This window comes from Mauremys reevesii, linkage group 7 (assembly GCF_016161935.1).
Source record: "Mauremys reevesii isolate NIE-2019 linkage group 7, ASM1616193v1, whole genome shotgun sequence".
Classification (NCBI taxonomy): Eukaryota; Metazoa; Chordata; order Testudines; family Geoemydidae; genus Mauremys; species Mauremys reevesii.
Window position 1 is genome coordinate 16,502,723 of NC_052629.1, and position 21,398 is coordinate 16,524,120.

General features: G+C 43.1%; 1 protein-coding gene across 3 annotated transcripts in view; it reads left to right on the forward strand.

Annotated features, from left to right (window-relative positions):
• The window catches only part of GRK5 (G protein-coupled receptor kinase 5), a 228,489-nt gene that overhangs the window by 205,925 nt on the left and 1,166 nt on the right, over positions 1 to 21,398 (forward strand). For 2 of the 3 annotated variants that reach the window (XM_039547921.1, XM_039547922.1), the window contains 6 exons: positions 405 to 494; positions 2,111 to 2,319; positions 8,212 to 8,349; positions 11,299 to 11,436; positions 12,775 to 12,906; positions 14,674 to 16,831. In XM_039547921.1, the coding sequence (XP_039403855.1) occupies positions 405 to 494; positions 2,111 to 2,319; positions 8,212 to 8,349; positions 11,299 to 11,436; positions 12,775 to 12,906; positions 14,674 to 14,772 (806 nt within the window). In that variant the 3' untranslated portion in view covers positions 14,773 to 16,831. Of the gene's footprint in view, positions 1 to 404; positions 495 to 2,110; positions 2,320 to 8,211; positions 8,350 to 11,298; positions 11,437 to 12,774; positions 12,907 to 14,673; positions 16,832 to 21,398 lie in introns of those variants that run through there. The other variant, XM_039547923.1, reaches the window with a different exon arrangement.

A 21,398-nucleotide genomic window follows, 5' to 3' on the forward strand; every position in this document is an offset into this window, starting at 1 on the left:
TAGAAAAGACCAATTAGGTCAACCTGGCCATCCACTTAGGTCAATGCAAGCTATTTCCTGACAATATACCTACCATTGCTTTTTTCCAGTCCAGTTTTAAATATGTCAAGCAATGAAGACTAGTCCACAGTGTACTAGACCTCACTGTTTGGATTTTTTCACTGCCATTCAGCCTAAACCTTCCTTTTTAAAATTTCATTGCATTACTCTTCGGTAAAACCCCTAGTATTACCCCAAATCATTTCTCCCTTCCTGAATGATGATATTTTTTCAAATTCAGTGCTAGTGGCATTTTTCTTCTCACAGTATTTTAGATGAATTTCAAAAGTGGTCCATTGAGTATAACTTTTGTGTTTTTAGCCATTTGAGGATTGCACTTTAATATTTGCTTTTCCGCCCCTTAGGCCATATTAGAATATCTGACCTGGGTCTAGCTGTTAAAATCCCAGAGGGTGACTCAATCCGTGGAAGGGTAGGAACAGTAGGGTATATGGGTAAGTACCTCAGTAGCTCATTTTATTGATAGTTTACTCTATTATTGTGACTTTGGAGTTCTGTCTGGAGTGCAGATTAACTAAATCTATAGGAAACTGTTCTACAAGACCAGAGCATCAAACCAGAAGAGATGTCTGTGAGCTTTCCGGTACTTTTAAGGGGCTGTATTAAGGGATGGCTGTTTCTTCCTCCAGCTTGAGTCCAGTTCCTGGTGATTGCCAGAGGGGTTTCAAGTTTTGCAATGCTCTTCAAATGAGTGTGGTATTAATTCTCTCCTATTTTAGAACACAAAACAAGTCAGAATTCAGTTAGCATGTTACAAATGCAGAACTCTTCAAAAGTGTGAGTGGGTTAAATTGAACCTTGCAGTCAGTGGCGTTATGCTAGTGTTAACTACCGTGTGTGTGTGTATGTGTGTGCTTATGTGTACTAGAGGGGGGAGAACTGTATGTGTGTGTATTAGAGTGTGAGGGGACATCTACCCTGCAAGTGAAGGTGTGATTGTAGCATGAGTAGGCATATCCATGGTCATGAAGACATGTCAGCACAGGCTAGCAACCAAAGTACATACCCAGGATCCCTAGTGGGCTTGTACGTGGCTTGCTAGCTTGTGCTGAAGCCTATTCCACCACCTCTCGCTACTATTGTTACCTGTGCCAGCTGGATTAAAATTAGCATGCGTGTGCCTGCCCTTGCTACAATCACATATCCACTGAGTACAGACTTACACTGTGAGACTCTGTGTGTATCTGTTAGAAAAAGTGTGTGTGTGAGAGAGAGAGAGGTTTTCTCTCTGTTTGTGATAGTGAGCAAGTCTTTGTGTATCTCTGTGTGTTTCAGACAGAGAGAGACTTTGTGTGAAAAGGAGAGAGTCGGTGTGCTAGTCTACACACAAACATGCACTGATATAACTAACCCAGTGTCCTAAAACCAACTGAGTTCTTTCAATGTAAACCTGTAGGCGGACACTCATTTTGGAATAAAAGTGGTTTAAAATGTTTGGGCTAAAGTTGATAACAAACTGACTTTAGCCACTTTTCTTCCCTATGTAGACTTGCATGTAACTGAATAAGTTATAAAGCACATCTTTAGCTATCCTGGTGCAAATGTGTGTGTAGATCAGGACCATGTGTTTGTGTTCAGAGAGTAAACATGCATGTTGGAAAGTGACTGTATGTAGAGTGAGTGTATATACAGCACACAGTAGATGTTTGTTTTTTAAATAAAAATATCTACACAAACTGATCCAAAGGACAGAATTTGCTTTTTAGGAAATTTCATTTTTGTTTAAATAATTGTTTGTTTGTCATTTCTTTTTTAAATTTAAAGTCTTGACAAACTTTCAAGATTGGGCCAGTCAAAAATGTTTGGCTTCCACTGATTTTTGTTGTTGTTTTTTAATCCCAGCTGTGTTTTTATATATGCTTCTGCATGAATAGCTGCATTCTGTATTTTCTGTAGCTCAGCTAGTAGAAGCCAGGAGGGACTCTCGTATTTTTCCCACAGTTCTCTGCAGCTGTGTATTCAGTCATTGAAATAAGAGGGTTAGGGATTTTAGTTATTTTTCTGTAGAAATGTTAAGTGTTTTCACAAGATGTGTCTTTGTCCTTCACAGCTCCAGAAGTCTTGAACAATCAGAGATACACCCTCAGCCCTGACTACTGGGGGTTAGGTTGCCTCATTTATGAAATGATTGCTGGACAATCACCATTTCGTGGCAGGAAAGAGAAGGTAAAGAGAGAAGAGGTGGACAGGAGAGTCCTGGAGACAGAAGAGGTGTACTCCCATAAATTTTCTGAGGAGGCCAAGTCTGTCTGTAAAATGGTAAGGGGATTTGACAACTTACTGTGGTAGATTCATTATCAGGCTGTAGACCACAAACTACAATTCAGAGGGCTGCAGAACCCAGGGTTAACGTCACTAGTCCATTACCAGGAGATTTGCATCCACTGTGTGTCCAGATTGTGTTGAGTGGCTTTATCTGGACTGGTCTGAGTTTCTTGATGATCAGCTTGATTTTATCTAACCTTTTTTGGATGGGGGAGCAGTATCTATATTTTCCTGGATTCAGGAGACTTTGAACAGCAGATTTTAGCCAAAAATGCACCTTGTGGCTTTTATTAACCTTGTGGGAAGAAAGGCCTGATGCTGTAGGACTCTTGAGTGTCTCATGTAAGACCTGAGCACTCTTCACTGCCATTGTCTTCCATGGGAGTTGAGAGTACCCAAGACCTAGATTACATTATGAAAGTGTTGTAAACCCCTTCTCCCCGCCCCCCAACCTGCTACCTTTACTATCACTTATTCCCAGGTCTGCTATGCTGACCGGCTTGTTAAATCACTGTTGGGCTGTCCTTTAAAATGTCTTCTGTTACCCTTTCAGCTGGGAGTGCTCTTTTCTAAAACCATGGCCATTGCTGGTAAGGGAAATCCCCATACCACACAGGAAGTCCCCAAACCATGTAAGAGTTAATCAATGCCATTCCAGCATATGTTTTTGAAAGGCCAAATTTTAATTTGGAAAGGGGTGTTGTCTGAGTCTTGATTTTTCTAGTGTGGTGTCCTGCGGGGTACTGCAAACTAGCAGAGAAACAGAAGGAAAAGGAAAGGTTAGTGAATAAATAGCGCGAGCTTCACCAATACCTCGCGCAACACACAGGCAAGCGGCATATTAATATCGTTCTGGTTGGTGGACTGGATAGGAGCTACTGAGGTCTCTTAGCAAACGAAGAACAGCATCACCGCCAAGCATCATGAGTGCAAGTCATTAACACACAGTACACTAACCCAATGCCACATCTCATGGAGTGGTAATTAACTGGCATCATTCCTGATAGATTCTTTAGGCCATATGCTGTTCTTGGTCTGCATGTAGAACTCCCCACTGATGTCAGCGGGAGTTGAATGCAAGGATAAAGAACAGTATGCGGTTTCTTAATGATGGTTTCATGCACTCAAACAGCCTGATTCTCCTGACAAGCCCCATTTCAACTAATGACAGGCCCGGGGGAAAGCCTTCTGGTGGCAACTTGGTGTTCATGAGCCATGCCAGCATTAAGTTTGCATTACACACCAAACGGAAACCTCCAGCATGTTATAAAGAAATGGACAGGAGACAAACATGATTTTTACTTCTGTTTCTGCACCTATTTATAGGGCTGGAAGCATGGTGGGGAAAAGTGTCATTCAGAGTAAAATAATGTATCCACTGTCCATGAAAAGTTAAAGCTGAGGAGAGCTAGGTGAGGGTTAGTGGAATGGTGGTGGAATTGTCCCATCCCTGATGTCATGCCGATCAGAAATCAGCCAATAAATCTAGAATAGGTCAAAGTTGGACATAGCAAGTGTCAGTGATAATCTCTTTTATCCATCAGGGGAAGCAACTCACACATTTTAGGGCACTCTTCAAAATTAATAATAATACCTAACAATGAGATCTTGAACTCTCAGATATCACAAAACCTCCCCTTTAACTCTGTCAGAGAGACTTTTGACTCTCCTGCAGGTTGATGGGACCTGGGACGTCATGCACATCGGTTAGTGTAATATCCAATGTTTTATTTTATTCCTGCCTTTTTGTTACCTAACTCATTCAGTATCATTATGGTTCATTCACTGACTGTTGACCATGCACATGGGGTCTTATTTTTCTAACCTTAAAAAAGTTAGTTAAAACAAAGTCTCTCCTTTGGGTGCTTGTTTCTATTTTGAGAGCAGAATTAATCTAATGGGCCCCCTTATATTAATTGACTTAACGGGTGTTGTGACTCTCCTTATGCTGTTTTTTCCCCCTGCCCAGCATTTTCCATATTACCCCAAAAATTGCTTCCCTTATTCCTATCATTTTAGAATTGAAAGGCTTTTTTTGTCATATCGTATGATATGAATCTGACAGACTGAATCTCCTAACACATATTTAATCTATAAATGTATAAGAGGATTGTGGATTGATTTATTTAACAATCCCTGCTCCAGTTGTTTCTTTTCCTGTAGAGGGAGAAAACTACACAGAAAATGTCTCTGACATTACAGAGTTGGAATCCCCTCCTGAGATCTGAATTTGTGACATCAAAGGATCAGAGAATCCTTTGTACCAAAGTATAGAGCATTAGCATTAGTGTGACATTGCCATTTCAGACCATTTTGTGATAGCCCTATGCTGGTGATTGTAAATCACTGTGGATTAAATTCTGCCCTCACTTATACCCTTGCCATCCCACTTTGTGCTTGTGTCATCCTGATGGAAAGTATTGCTGCTTAGGATCAACTTCACTGGTTGGCGTTAGGGTCTCTAGGAGATCTTCTGATTTATGGCTCTATTCGTAGACTATAGACTCTGAACTATATTAAAGTACGATTGCTCCGGTCATTTGGCTAATACCCCAAGAGGCCTTGCCATCAGTAGTGATGCATTTGCTTTTGTTGTACCTTTATTCATATTAAATGCCTCTTTTGCAAATTTAACATTTAAAAAGAAAACCCTCTGCAAACTATAGAGACAGCTCAAAATACACAATCGTCATCTCTGTTCCTGGTCATGTCTACATGGGATGGACATTTCAGTCTCGTATCCATGACTATTGCTAACGCCCTCTGGAGCTTCAGCAAGCAGGAGGACCCGTCAATGCCTGTGGATTGGTGGGCCACCTCCTTCTACAAAACTCCCCAGTCCACTCTGCTTCCTGCCAGCAGCAGCAGATAAGCAGTCTCCTACCTCGCCTGAGCTACAGAGCATTGGGAAGTCCTTATAGAACTTCCATATGGCTCCAGGTTTGTCCCTGCTGGGACTCGCGGCCTCTTTAAGGAGATTGCTCAGCAGCATATAGCAGCTTTTCTTTACTGCCTCAGGCAAAGGCAGAGAGATGAGTGCTGGTTCCCTGTAGCTGTGCCCGGCAGGAGAATCTTGCCTTTTCTGTGTTCAGGTGGAGTTTCCCCCAGCAAGCGCGCTCTCCTCTCAAACAGACCCCACTGCACCAGCAGGAGCAGCTTCCAGGCAGTGGCCCCAGCTGGAGGAACAATTGTTGGCACTTTGGATCCAGGCTCAGTGGGTCTTTTGAGGCAGCGTCTCAGCAGTGGCCAGACAGTTGTGCAGTGACCAGTGGTTTCAGCCAACTCCCAGCTGCCTGCTCCACCTATGCCTCTGCAGCCAGAAGCAGCAATACACCAGTGGCCAACTCCATTCATGCTCCAAAGACTGGTTTCTGCATCAAAGGTGGTTGCAATTTGGCTGCTGGACACCGCTGAGGGACTCAGGTCTCCCCTGCCAGCCCCACCCAGCCTCAACCACCACACCCTGTGACCGCAGGTACCAAACAGCAGCCAGCATTTTCAGCCAGACAAGGATCAATTCCCAGATTGAGTTAATATCCCCAGCCGGCCCACAGCTCGAAGCTCTGCAAGGACTATTGGAAACTATAACAAGGCAGTGGGGTCCGTTTGTCTTCCTTCCATCCTGAGCAAGAGCTGCAGGCATCTTCTATCTAACACAGGCTGCTCCAAGTCCACCCCTGCCCACTGCATCTCAGTTGTCAGCAGCGCTGGCTCTGAAAGCTTCTGGACATCAGTAAAACATTTTCCAGGTGAAACTACTCCTTGTTTCATCTTTGGAAGCAGTCTCCCCAGAGAGGTTCTCAAACAAGGAGCCTTGTTGTCCCTGCTGATTATCTGCTTCCGCAAGGGGCAGAACCCACTAGGAATGGTCAGCTTGAATACTCAGAAGAGGCAAATAAATCACATGGTGCTAGTGCATCTGTTTGTCTGGGGGAGGTGGTCTACTTACTCAGCCATGTTTTTCTGATGCTTTTGAAAGTGTAATGCCGCTCAAATACTAGATGTTTGCAATGTAGTTGCTGCAATTAGCTTTTCCTCTGCTGCCTCCTGGTGGATTGAGATGTTGTAAGTAAAAAACAGCTGAGCTGTGTGAACTATCAGCTGTACCCTCCTGTGTAATGATTTCCCTCTAGATTGAGAATGAAGCAGTATTTTTTTCTCCCGCATCTTACGTTTTTTCTTCCTTTTCTCAATGCTTGGAGAGAAGGAGGGACTACCCCTTATACGTCTTGCTGCCAATGCATGATTAAGTCCTTTTTAACCTAAGGTTTTTGCTAGCCTGACTTGTCCGTGTAGCATATGTCTTTGGCTGCCTTTTTGGAATCAGAGTGCCACAGGAGAGTCTTTAGTTAAAACTCTCCTGTCGGATATTCCCCATATGGTATTCCCCTGACTCTAGTAAGTAGGTTTTTTATTCTCTTCGCAGTCTTTCAGCATTAGAAGTCAGCATTCGCTAGAGAGGATACGCTAACAGAGCTAACTTTCATCTTTTTGTAGAATCAGTTGCTTTTATTGCATATTTATTTGCCTCTGACTTATCAAGTGGAAGTATTTTTCACTATGTTAGACAACTGCAGTTTCCTAGGCAGAGTCAGTTTTTGAATTGAGGCTCATGTTTCACTGCTTTGGCTAAAAATGCATGCACAAAAAAGCCACTTAAACTGAATGAAGACAACCCCTCCCCCACAAACCTTTCAGGCCACTGTCAGTTTCACGGTTCGGGAGAATGTCAGAAATTTGTGATGCAGCAGCGACATATAAAAAAGGCCACCTGTAACTGGCATAGGCTGATGCACAAAGGTAGTCATTACATACATAGCTCTGCCTTTCTTTCAGTGCTAAAAAAAATAATAATTAGACTGAGTAAACACCATGTAATAAGTCATTGGCTTGTTCTAATTGATTACGGGTACTTGATTTAAAAGGATTAGGCACCAAAATATCTCACTCATTGAACTAACTGGGCTCTCCCAGACCAATTATCAGAAACATAGAGGCCTCCCAATGGGCTCCGGTTCTAACACACATCTCTCTGTGGTTATCTTCCTGTGTGTTTATCTAATTTATCAATTATGCTGAGTTCAGTTAATCCCCATTGCCCTATAAAGGATCCCTGTGAGCGAGAGGAAATCTCTGCAGTCAAACTGATTCTTCTGTCGACTTCTCCAGATCTCCTCCAAAGCTGCAAGTGAGCTTTCCTCAGCCCATCACAAGACACCTGAATTCAGGATCTAGGAACAGATGTAGCAGTGCAGAGACGGTGTCTTCTGGTGCCCTGTGAAAATCTAGGCTTGGGCTGATGGAGGTTGGATACATTGCTGATACTGACGCATATTGGATCTTCAGCTGGTGTGAATCAATGTAGCTCTGTTGACAAAACTCCTGTTGACTTCAGCGGGAGCAGGAATGGGCCCAGTAGGCTTAGTAAAGAAAAAAATGTGATTTAAAAGTTCAGTATTACATGCTATGCTGGAAAGTATTACACTGGGCAGGGGTAAATAGGCCAAAGTGACAAAGGAGCATCATTCCGACAACAGTAGCTTGAGAACGAGTGTTCAGAGAACATGTGGGACTATAGAACATATGTCAAACCTCCTCTTCTCTCAGCTACCCATTGAAAATAAATGGGAGGAGCCTATGGGATAGAGGACAACACTATTCAGATTGTAAGCTCTTTGGGGCAGATCTTTGTCTATAGGTTTGAATAATGCCTAGAACAATGGAGTCCTGACCTGTTTAGCCTCTAGGCTCTACCACAATGTAAATGTTAAGTCATGATGATAATTCTCCTGTTCCCATGCCCCTATTCAAGCACAAACAGGAGGAAAAATATCATAGGACTATTGCTTTTCAGGCTTTCTTACAATCTTTCTTGGTCTGTTTCAGCTACTAACCAAAGACGTGAAGCAGAGGCTCGGATGTCAGGGGGAAGGTGCAGTGGAAGTGAAGAAGCACCCATTCTTCAAGAGCATGAACTTCAAACGATTAGAGGCAGGAATGTTGGACCCCCCCTTTGTCCCTGATGTGAGTAGCATATGGTAGCGAAAACCCCGCCTGACTGGATCTAGAGAGAATATATTGCACACACCCCTTCTTTAGATGTCTTTCTAAAATGGCTGCTCCCTTATATTTCCCATAGCTGGCAATGCCTGGTTTCATTTCTTTTTTGGATAAGGATGGTGAACTGGGTTTAAATAAAACCCTTTCCCGAGCCCTAAACTTAAACTCAACCTTTTCTCAGGTTCCAAAAGAACTCCTTTTATTTCTCCCCTGTTTTTGTGCCTTGTGAGCTCATCCAACTGGCACCAGGCCTCCTGCAAGTAGCGGTCAGTTCATAGGGAAGCATATTTTCACAGAATTCCCACTCCATTTTTGGAGACGGAAGAGATTGAGAGCTCAGCCAAGCATGTATGTATATTTGTACAGAGAGGGAGAATGGTCCAGTCTTAGGCGAGGTAAGTTCAATGCTCTACTCCAGGGGTTCTCAAACTTCATTGCACTGCTGCCCTCTTCAGATAACAAAAATTACTACATGACCCCCGGAGGGGGTCAAAGCTGAAACCCAAGCGCTTCAGCCCCAGGCAGGGGGCCTGTAAACTGAACCCCGCTGCCCTCGGGCTTCAGCTTCGGCCCCTGGCAGTGGGGCTTTGGCTTCAGCCCTGGGCCCCAGCAAGTTTAACAGCCCTGGTGACCCCATTAAAACAGGGTCACAACCCATTTTGGGGTTTCAACCCACAGTTTGAGAACCGCTGCTCTACTCCGCCAGAGACTTCCAGGTTGACCTGGGGCAGGTCACTTATATTCTGTGGGCCTCTGTTTCCACCTGTAAAATGGGAATAGTAGCTCTGCCCTACATCAGAGGGGTGATGTGAGGATAAATATATTCTAGATTGTGAGCTGCTCAGATATGACAGTAATGAAGGCTATTTAAGTACCTTACCTAGATACGCTTTTAGCTTAAACCACAAAATCTGGATCCGGAATTCAAACAGGGGAATAAGTCTGGCCCATTATAAAAAAAAATCTGTTGTTTGAAAAAATTCAGGTTCAGGTATCAAACACCCTCCCCCCCCCTCCCCCAAGGACTGTGTTTCTCTAGTGCTTATTTGAAATAGATCCCAACTCTGACCCTCCCCTTGAGGTTTGCCCATCACTATTGCACATACTGAAGGTCAGTATTGCAGTGACAGTAATAAAAGTTTCAAAGCCCTTTGCAGTATATATCTCCTTCCCCATGCACAGAGTTCCAGGGTTATTTTCCTCTTCCAAGCCTGTCTGGCTAGCCTTCTAGCCTTAAAGTCCCCATATGGCTCTAAGTAAACACTGAAGTTTTAACATATTGGGGAAAGTAACAGTTTGGCAGCTCTGGTTTGCATTGCTGCAAACTCAATCAAACCAAAGTGGTTTAAAAGCTACAAAAGTTTACTTTAGCTGCTCTGGTTGGCTTTGCAATTTACTATGTAGCCTCGTTATTCCTTCCAATTAGCCCCGGGTGTTATGACCTGCTGCAGTGGGAAGAAATAGGAGACAAACTAGTGTTTCTTTCTCATGAAGAAAATTAGAAAATTCTGGACTCAAATATGGGATCAGCTCGAGCCTACTAAAAGCTTAATTGTGGTCTGTAATGGCTAGAGGGCATCTATTATCCATGTGTTTGCTAAAGTAGAGGCACATAATTTTTTGCCCCATTAAGGGCAGCCTGGCAATTTATTGGTAACTCAAGAGCTGCACCTAAGCTAGATAATTCAGCACTCACAGAAGTCTCTTCATTCGTAGATCTCAAAGCACTTTACAAAGAGAGGTATAGTATTGCTATAGCCATTTGACAGAGAGGGTAACTGAAGCACAGAGAGGTTAATTGACTTGCTCAAAGTCACACCGTCAGGAATGATGGTGGGAAGAGAACCCATGTCTCCCAGTCTGCCACTGGACCACACTATCTCCACAGAGAATTAAATAGACTATCGCAGTCCTCATCTTTAATAAGAAGGCACAGCACACACAGAATATAGATTCTAGCATGTAGCACCAGACTGCTCAGTTCTAGATAACTCATTGCATTCTGGGATCTCTAGGCTTTGCAAGCCACACTTACACTATCTTCCTTAATATGGAAGTGGATCATGTTGTAGAATTCTGTGGGCTACACTAGTCCTGCAAGCTGCATCTTGGTAATGTCTGTGTTAAAGGGTAACTTTGAGTCCATGTTAAGTAACCACTAGGGAGTATTTCTGTTTGCTGTTCAATATGGCTGACTATTGGTCTGTTAGCTGAGGAAAATGTCTCTTCAAAGTGACGTAGCAGTCGTTCCAGAGAGCTAAGAACTATATTAAAATAGTTAAAGGTATGTGACTTTGCATCTGTAGAAATACAGAAGTGGAAATTGTAGCAGTTAATAGGAATGGCTCCAGAGAGTTTCCAACGGCTGAGAAAGACCTGAGCTATTAATACAAACAACGGAAAAACACCAAACCTCTTCTGTGTTCTTTAGCATTTAGTACAAATTCCTTTAAAGCTTCAAGCTTGCAAACACCACAGCTGGCTGAGCAGAATGAGACTTCCATTTGGGGCAGACAGAGCCATCCCAGATGTGCATTTTGTACAGATTTTTTAGTCTTTGAATGGCTTGTGTGTTTGTCCCTCTCTAAAAGAAAGCAGTGCTTCTACTTTTTTATCCTCTTTTTATCTTATCTTATTTTTTCTGTCCTTCTCACCTCACCTCTTAGCCATGTGCTACATGGATGACTAAAACCCACGGTGGTTCTGCCGATGCTGTAAGAACTTCAAAGTGGAAGCTTTAAATGCTTAAAGCAAGTCAGCCTTTGACGATAAACACATGGGCAGAGCAAGTATAGGAAGGCAGGATGTAGCTAGTCATTTGTGGTCAGACATTCTCACTTGAATGAGTGTGAGAATCAAGTCACGTGTCCAGACTCAAAGATATTTTCTCTCCTGCTTTTTCTGCCGAGACAGCCCAGAGCAGTGTACTGCAAGGATGTGTTGGACATCGAGCAATTCTCCACAGTGAAAGGGGTTAATCTGGACCAAACAGATGATGATTTCTATTCCAAGTTTTCCACAGGATCCGTATCTATTCCATGGCAGAATGAGGTAAGGGTACATAATGATCATATCGCCCCAATGCAATCTCTAACCCAGGCTGCTTAAGAGCAGTTGTACGCTTCCAGTAATATATACCCACTGGGTAACGTGCCAGACTCTAATGCATTCATAAGTTACAAATGCACTCTTTCAAGATCTATAAAGTACCATGGATGTTCAGGTTCAGGTGACTGTTTCTGCTGATTCTGCATATTTGTGTAAATTGGCAAGGGTCCTCCTGTACTTCCTCCTGCTGGTCTCCATAGAGATGTTCTGATAACGGCTTTAAAGAACTTCCGCAGAATGGATTGCTGCCTTAATGTGACGCTCTATTTGTGACACTCCTCTCATTCATTATTTTGTATCTGATGGGCCCCAGCTGCGGCATTTGAATTTGGATCTGAACTTTTCTGAAGTGCCAGGGTTTTTGATTGGGGGATTTGTTCTGCCTGCTGTAGAAACAGAGCCAGCAGTAAAGTTCAGATCCAAGTATAAACTTCCCCATAGTTTAGGGGGGGGGCCTGATAACTGGCCTTTTGGGTTCAGGCCAATCCGTATTCTGTATTCTCCAACATAGAAAAGAAAAACAATGCAAAATTTAATGGGGCATTCCCTTAATAAGACTTACTGGAATAGTGCAGAATCATATACATTAGAAATTGAAGCCATCTGTTAGGTTATACTGCCAGTACAGGTAGGGGCTCAGCTATTGTTCTAACACAATATACTTTCCCCATTCAAACCCTTGATGGCGAAAGATGCTTTTTACACTGTATTGATTCCTTGGCATGCTGACAGCACCTCATGGGCGGTGATGAATATGGTGGGAAAACTGACTAAACTGCCTGGCTGTTTTGAACAGCGAGACTTTTCCTCGAGGTGGCTAAGGTCAGGTCGTCTTGGGCTGACAGCATCAGCGGTCAGAACTGCTTCATTACGGAAGCTCCCAGTGAAACTGAATCTGGTGTTTAGGTTGGGACGTTAACTCTGATTTTCCCACTCTAGGGCCTGAGAGTTATTCAGTTCAATTTAAAAAGCCATCAGAAGACTGTACATCTTCAGACCGATCTCTGCTACTACATCCACAGTAAACTGCCTAACAATAATAGCCAGAGACGTGTCCTGCTGCTGATTGGCCCTTGTTGCGTCCTACACCCTCCTGTCACATCTTGTCCCTCTCTCGTCTATAAGCTCTTTAAGGAAGGAACTGTCTTTTATTTCATGTTTATACAACACTTCGTATAATGGGGCCCCTGATCCTGATTGGGGCATCTGGAGTCTCTTGTAATATTAATAAACAATAGTAATAATGCATCATCTCTTTTTATTCCTTCTGTGTTTTAACAGATGATAGAAACAGAGTGTTTTAAAGAGCTAAATGTGTTTGGACCAAATGGTACTATTTCACCGGACCTAAACAAAAGCTACCCCCCAGAGCCACCCAAGAAAGGATTACTACATAGAATATTTAAACGTCAGGTGAGACCTTAAATGTAACACACACAGCCTCTCTGAGCATAGGCGCTGACTCCGTGGGTGCTCCGGGGCTGAAGCACCCATGGGGAAAAAATGGTGGGTGCTGCGCATCCACCGGCAGCCCCCTATCAACCTCTCCTCCATCCCTCCTGCCCACCAACAGGCCCTGCTGATCATCTCCTCCCGCCCACCGCAATTAGCTATTTCACGGTGAGCGGGAGGAGCGAGGACACGGCGCACTCAGAGGAGGGGGCGGAAGTGCGCGGGAAGAGGTGGGGCAGGGGTGGGGTTTGGGGCAGAGCCGGGAGTCGAGCACCCACTGGCACTTTGGAAAGTCGGCACCTGTGTCTCTGAGTCCCAATGAACTTTCCTGTATGATATGTATGCTACCCTTATGGTATGTCCATCATGAGAGAGACATGAAATATCAGGCAGGGTTTGTTCTCACAGTTTCCTTGTGAGTTTCTGCTTGGTGTTGCAGATTCTGTATGTTCAGGTGGTTCAAATAAGTGTCTGCACCTAGGAGTTCTTATTTGATTCAGTACTTTCAACATTCCAAGACCTGGCCATCACTAGTCTCATATTTATCAGGGCTGGTTGAAATGGTTCCATCTAAGCTGTTTCTTAATGGGAAATTGAGTTTGTAAGTTGCATGATTTTGTGGATGAGAGAGAAAATTGTCTGCTTTTCATGGAAAACATCAATTTTTCATTAAATAAACGAACGCCCAAAACATAGGAGATGTTGTCCGACCAGGGAGTCCGGCCCATAGAGGAGAATGGGAGCATGAGGCATCTGAAATGTGACTCTCACAAGAGGCACCACAGCAACATTTCCAAATCAAAGTATTTTGGGATTTGGCTGAAATACTTCAGTTTTTGATATTTTGCTGAAAAATCTGAATTTTCTGCAGAAAATAATCCCATTTCCTGACCAGCTCTGTTATTTATCGTGTTCCCCTGAACAAGCTGCAAGTAGTTTAGGCTGGAATTTTGCAAGGGCACCTTCTACTCCGGACACTGGTCTAAGTCCCACCCTCAGAGGCTCTTAGTAACCCCTGGCCCAGCACCTATATCCGACGAAGGGCCGCTCTGCCACCCCTAATGATTCCTTTGTGTCCAGGGCTACTGGGGACTGTCCATGAAAAGAACACGTGCTAGGAATGATACATTAGCAATGCTGGCTGCCAGGCTGGAAGAACTAGTCATGCTAATGAACCCAAACCCTGCTGCCTCCCTCCCAAAACAAGCACCTCCTCTGTCTCTCTCCACCTGGCCTCCCTACTGCATGAGTGGTGCTCACGACTGAGATATGGTTTTCTTATTTTACTGTGTTGCATGCACAGCACTGTGTCCTCTTTGCACTGGTGTATGCTGGGTCCCCATGTGCTATTCCTAACACTCCTTGCTGTGTTAGCTCTGACATACCTACCCACCATCCCTATTTAAGACTGACAGGCCTTATTTTTTAGAAAAATATTGACCATTTTTCCACATAACATTTCAAACCCAGCATATTACACTGGAGTTACAAGGCATGTCTCCCTAAATGATAGCAGGTATGCTCTGAGGAAGGCAAAGCCTAGGAGGCCAGAACTGTTTGTGCTGTATTGAATTGACTCCTCTAATCTGTATCCTCTTCTCTGTTGCTCTGGAGAGCTCCCATGGTTCTTCTGACCCATGGAAAATAAGGACAAGCATGCTAAATAAGTTTAGAGGAGGTATGGGATGTTATGGGGATATAAATATAATTGTTTTCTCCTTTCTCCAGCATCAAAACAATTCAAAGAGTTCACCGAATTCAAAGGCGAGTTTAAATCACCACATAAATTCAAACCATGTAAGTTCAAACTCCACCGGAAGCAGCTAGTTGGAACTCAACTTTCATGAAACAACGTGTTGCATCCTTCCACTATAATCTATGGAGCTTCTAAGGATGAGAGAGCATCCACCGTTGAGTTAAAAAATAAATGATCTCCCAGCAATGGAGATATTCTATCCATTCCTTCCAGTGGAGCCTCACATTTTATGAAGAAATTTCCACTCAGGTCTGTTTTTGGAGGTGGCACTCAAGATGGTGTGAATCAGATTTGTCTATTTAGAACATTGCAATAGAAATTCAACGAACATGACTACTTGCACGTATTTAAATAGCATCATACTAGAACTGAATTTTGTCTTTATTATTTTTAAAGAAAAGTTTTGTAAATTTCTCTATTGTCTCAGTTTACATTTTGTACATTTGTATTTAAATGAAAGTCAGACTTTGGGGTGTATATTTTCTGAGCAGCAGCTGTAAAGCCATGTGTTTTAAGACTTTTTTTTAAAAGAAATGTGACTCAAGACTTCCAGAGCCTCAAATGAGAAATCATTCTTTTTAGTAAGTGTAGAAAATTATTCATATTTCACTTTATCAAGTTGGTTTTACTGACATGCATTTTTATGGCACAGTTTATTCTTAATTATTTTACATGTGTATATTTGGCTTACAGCAACACTGCATACATTTTTCCTCTTTGTTGGTTTGTAAAGTCTTGTATTAAATGCTATAATACGTAGTCAAGACTTTGCCGCATCTAAGAATACTATTTGCTATGTCTGAGGTTCGTAATGTCATGGGACCAGCACTGTTAAGATTTGCACTTATTTTTGTTGTTAGATCATCACAATATTTATTGTTTTTAATGGAACCCTGTTTTAAGTCCTCCTCCTTTTCAAACTTTTTTTTACTATTGCTAATGAGAGAGAGAACAAATGTTAGCAAGGGGAGATAAGAAAGACAAGTTGTCATCAGTTCTTCAAAGACCTGAAATCCTTTACCCATTGAAATTAACAGCAAAGCTCCCATTGATTTCAGTGATACAGGATCAGGCCACAAGTGAGAGGCTTTTATGGCAGTTGCTTATGTCACACAGCTACCAGGAGATTGACTCAATAGCCCTGTCTGTGCTGGCCAGGGAAGCTATAGGGGACAGAACCAAGCCAGGAAGGTTCGGCTCTGGATCTCAACTTTTCTACATCCATTATATCCATTCCGGCCCGTGTCTACTTTCAAGTGAGCTGTTCTAGAGCCCTTGGGCTGCATGGCTTCTTTTCTGGCCCCCTGAACCAGTGATGAAATAGCTGTTCCAGTACAGTTAGCTGAGTTCAGTGCCCATTGTAAAACAGTATAGTTTGCCTTTTTTGATTTCACAATGCTTCATCTCAGGTACTCCATAGCATTGTTTAAAACAATCGTCCCACTGGTATAGATGGGCTCAGTCAGGTTCAATATCCATACTATGAACCAGTTAACAAAAGCATACTATGTGCTAGGAGTGTATCTGTTCTCAAACATGCCATGTAGGACATCAGGTGCCAAACACAGCTTCACCCCATTTCAACTGATGTTGGGAAACATTTGCCCCAGAATCTGCTGCATTCAACATTTGCTGTAAAATAGTTTGGTTGACCATGCTTTTTTACAACACTTGCTGAATTGATTGAGTTTTCCTAAACTTTTGGGAGAACTGATGTCCGACATGTCATGTCTAAGAATTAAACGATTACACTAAGGTTAGGCCATGTCTGTGCTGCCCAGGGAAACTGGGTTAGCGTCTTTCTTGCAAGAACTACATGTATGTTTAATTAATCACAAGGAACAGGTTACTTAAGGGGGTTCTGGAATCCGCATCATTGGAGGCTTTTAAGAACAGGTGAGACAAACACCTGTCAGGGATGGCCTAGATATATTGAATCCTGTCTCAGTATGGGAGGATAAACTAGATGACTTCTTGAAGTCCCTTCCAGCCCTGCATTTCTATGATTAGACTGGTGTGCACAGGAGCCGACTTTCTAATGTGCCGGGGGTGTTTGACCCCCCAGGCCCTGCCCCTAGTCCACCCCTTCCTCCAAGGCCCTGTCCTGCCTCTTCCTGCCCCTCTGCTACCCCCACCCCACCTCTTCCTGCCCCTTTCCACCTCCTTCCCCCCAGTGCGCCGCACCCTCACTCCTCCTCCCTGTCCCCCCAGCCTCCTGCACACTGCGAAATAGCTGATCGCGGTGGGCGGGAGGCACAGGAAGGACTGGGGAGGGACTGATCAGTGAGGCCTGCCGATGTGCAGCAAACACGGGGGGCAGGGGGCCAGGGGCTGATGGGGGCCTGCCGGTAGATGCTCAGCACCCACCATTTTTTCCCTGTGGGTGCTCCAGCCCCGGAGCACCCGTGAAGTCAGCACCTATGCTGGTGTGAAACTGGTTTCCGTGGCCAACACAGAAAGAGCAAGAGAATGTATGAGTTTTTTCCAGGCAAAGTCATGAATGATAAGGACTCAAAATAAAGTAAGTTCTAGAACAACTTAAAGTCAGTAAGGGACAGACCAGAGTCAGTGTTTTTGTAAATTAGCTGATGGAAATATTGGGCTATGTATGTATGTATTGGGCTGACGTGCGTTTGTCATGGAGTACAGTATGGCAAGAAGCCAAGACACCCCGTAGGGCAACTAATAAGGTTGTGGGCTCTCCCGATCACTTGTAGAGATACAGGTAACTAAGACAATCCAAAACAGCAATGAAAATTTGTCTCCCTTTTCCTTCTGACTGATGTTCCGGGAAGACATGGTGGTGCAGAGGGTGTTTATCCCTCACTTTATCAATGCAAAGATCGAACAGGCAGAGTGCCAGCACTTTCACCTGTGTCAGCGATGCCACTGCAGATTTGAGCAGAGGTGAAAGAATGTGGAGAAGTGACTGCTGAGAATTTGGACTAATGATGTCTCCAGTTTAGTTGGAATCGTTCCAACTCGCGAGTAGGCATGAGACATGAGAAGAGAGAAGTACTGTGTGAGTGAAATTCTCCATTTCTGTTCTGATGCAAGCCCACTGAAGTCAGCAGGGATCTATGCGCTGACTGTAGGGGGCTTGTGTTAGGCCCTTAATGCAAAGTTTGCATTCTGTGGATGGCCTTGCATGGGCCCTCTGCATCAGGGTGGATTTCACCCAGATTTCAAGAAATGTAGGTGACAATTCGAAGTGCAGCTCTAAGGGGAACCTCAGTATCTTTGGGGCTTAATGGAGGGCTCAGTATTTCAGTACCAGTGTGTATGAGAGGCTTCGTATGTAGAACTTTACTTGCTTTGCCTAGAATATCCTTACGGGACACATTTTTTCAAAGAGAGAGGCTGATGTCCACGTGCCAGAACAACACTCAGATTCATCTGCGTGCACAGTATGTCAGTGCTCTCTCAAACCGGTTAATTCATAAGCACAAATGCAAAGCAAAGGGAGCACTGAGTGGTAGATTGAGCATGGTCCTAGGTTGTGTTTTCAATTCTGCCACTTCCTCACTTTGTGGCATTATAGAGGCACCTACCTCCCATTAGAATAATGTGTATAATAATGTTTGCCTGTCGCCCAGGCTTGGGGGGTGGGGAGGTGGGGTTGTGAGGCTTAAATCAGGAATGTTTGTAAAGTGTGATGAGGTTGTTGGATAAAAGTCATAATAAGAGTCACATATTAATATTCATCATTAAATGTGGGGGAGTGCAGAACGTATGCATGAGGAGCTCATTCCCTACATTTTTAACCATTTGGTCCATGAAGACTCTGTTCTCTTTTTTTGTTGTTTTAACACTTCACATTTAGATTAGATATGAAAAACCTAATTACAGTGAATCCTCCCTTGAAGGCTGTTTAAGGCTAAATGACCAATTGATAACCCTGGCTAGAAGGAACATCATGGGTAGCCACAACACTGCCAGTCAATACCAGTCTTGACTGCCAGTCCTGGGATTCTCCTGAACAGGGCTTGCCTACTATGTTAAACTGAGCAGTATTTTTTGTTATATATCCCACTGGAGGCGAGGCTAAGAACACATTGTGCTCACATTCACTTGTGTGATCCAGTAAAAATTGGAACACAGATTGCTATGGGTGGAACTCTAGTGAATCAATGTGTTGCACAACCTAACTCCCCCAGACACATGGAGCCTGATTCTCAGAGGTGGTGAATACTCACAATTCAATCTGAAGTCAATGGGAGCGGTGGGTGTTCAGCACCTCTGAAAACCAGGCCTATAATTTCTTTATACTACTTTGGAGAGAGCATACTGCTAGCAAGAGACTGTTTAGTACTCTGAATCATAATGAATAGTTTTGAGATGGGTTTGCACATGGAAAAAAGAGTAGAAAGAAATAGTTATTTCATAGTTTTCCAGCACAAGATTCATTTAATCTATTAGCTTTCCAGTTAGAGCAAAGATCCTTTTGGGAAGTGCACAAGTTAGAGCTGGCTGAATTATTTGTATGAATAGACTGTTGAGCAAATTGAGCTCTTTAAATGTTTGGAAATCATTTACAAACTGATTCTGAATTCTGCAACTGGATACATTTTTAAGTCTTCTCCAGATAGACTGAAAATTATTCATCAGTCTATGGGTTCTTCATTAATTTCCCAGTTCAATGATTCTTTGAGTGGTGTGTGAAGGAGTCACATGGCATTTTTTCTGCTTTCTGCTTGGATGATTGAAACTTCTAAAACATGAAAATAATAGCAAATAAATATTTTTTGAGTCTGCACATATAACCTTGTTCGTGTGAAAATAAGGGTGTTTCTGCACAAACAGACATTCCTAAGACATGTGTGAACAGGAACCTGTTCATGCAAATGAAAAAACGCACAAAGCTGGTCAAACCAAGCAAATGAACGTTAGTGAACACTGTTCTTGCAGTACTGAATCAGATCTACTTAATATAGATATTAAGAGGAATTTGTTCAATTGACACTCTTTTTCATAGAAAATTTGGAATGTCTTTAAGAAATATTTGAAGTCACTTGTGATCATTCCCCTCCCTGGGTAACTATGTCCAATTTCATTGTAAGAAACATGTAGCCAAACTTTGCTGATTGATTGGTGTCTTACCGGATATAGATGTGTTTTTTTTCTTCTTCAGAGTATACGTAGAATAGAACACACAAAATTCAGCAGGGACTATTTTTGTTAAGCCAACTTTCATGTTTCCAAGCTAGATCCAACTGGCATCTTTACTTTTTCCACCCAAGTCTCACATTTCAAAGCCAGTTGCTATTATTCTTTTCAGTAGAGAAGCCTCAGATAAACAAACTTCTGTAGTACAAACAAAATAAGCAGACACAGGGAGATACAGTATCTATGAACTCGCAAGTACAGTTTGAGGTTAGTGTGTGGGTGTGTACATGTGAAAGGTTCTCTTCTTTAAGTTCACAAATTCTTGTTGTTCAAAGTTTGTAAGGCCCCCTTCCACATGTTAAATATATTGATCAAAATGAGATGGCTCATCAGCTGCTCCTGAGCATTCTCTAAACAGCACTGGAAAAGTTGGAGTTCTCTTTGCTTTGAAAGAATGCTTGGGGCTAGTCTGCTTTTCCAGGCAGGGATCATGTCTTCGTGTGTGTTTGAACCGCACCTAGCACAATGGGACCCGGTCCTGACTGGGGCCTTGGGCTGCTACTTTAAATAACAACATTAATAAGTGCCTAGTGCACAGGTGCCCATTTCACCAAAACATCACTGGCACAGTTGAAGGCAGTTAAAACTGGGAGGCCAAGGGGTGAATGGATGCAGAGATTGACCTGCCCTCATCCTGGGAGGTGGTCCTGGTCTATCCCAGGCTGGGTTGAGAACCATTAGCGGGGAAGCGCAAGAGAAGCTGTGGCTAAACAGAGAACACCCTTTTCCAGAGCTGGCACTAACTCCACATATCCTTTAAAAAATAATGATAGCGATGAGTGTCCTTAGGGTAAAGCTGAGCAAACAGGCTTAAATCCTGTTCATTCCAGATTCCCAGCTTCCAGGTGTCAGGAGGACTGCAACCTCCTTTAGAGATAACAACTAATAGCTTTTATGCAGTGCTGAGAGAAGATGCTTAAAAAAAAAGGAGTCTGCCACCCAACAGCATTCTGTACTAATAGCCCCTTCTACTCTGCAGTAATACAAATATCAGCTGCCATGTTGGGGTCTGTTACGGCAGAATACTGTCAAATGTTTTTATGAGGGAAGAGCCATACGCTGAGACAGTGTATTACTTACATTGGCAGTGGCAGGGTGATTTTTGATTTCAGATGATCTCCTTGTGTCTAGCTCAGGTTTCCCCTGTTTGTTTGTTTATATTTGGAGTCAGGAGTGCTGGATTCTATCCCTAGCTTGGCCATTGATTCTCTGACTTGCCCGTGGCAAAAAAATTAACCTATGTGCATCTCAGTTTCCCTGGGCTTATAAAAGGAGTGATGAAACATAGCCACCTTTGTAAAGCACTTGGAAGTCTCTAGACAAAAAAAAAAAGCAAAGTATCAATATTAATTGTTTTTTATTTGAATGAATTGAGCCTCATCCAGCAGTTCTTACCTATGTAACTTCAATGAGACAACTCACGTAAATAAGGGTTCATGTTTTTTTGAATAGTTTGTCCTAGTTCCTTTGAGATGCTGAGATTTTATGCACTTCGCTTTAGCAGCGAGACCTCCTGCAGAGCTAACAGTAT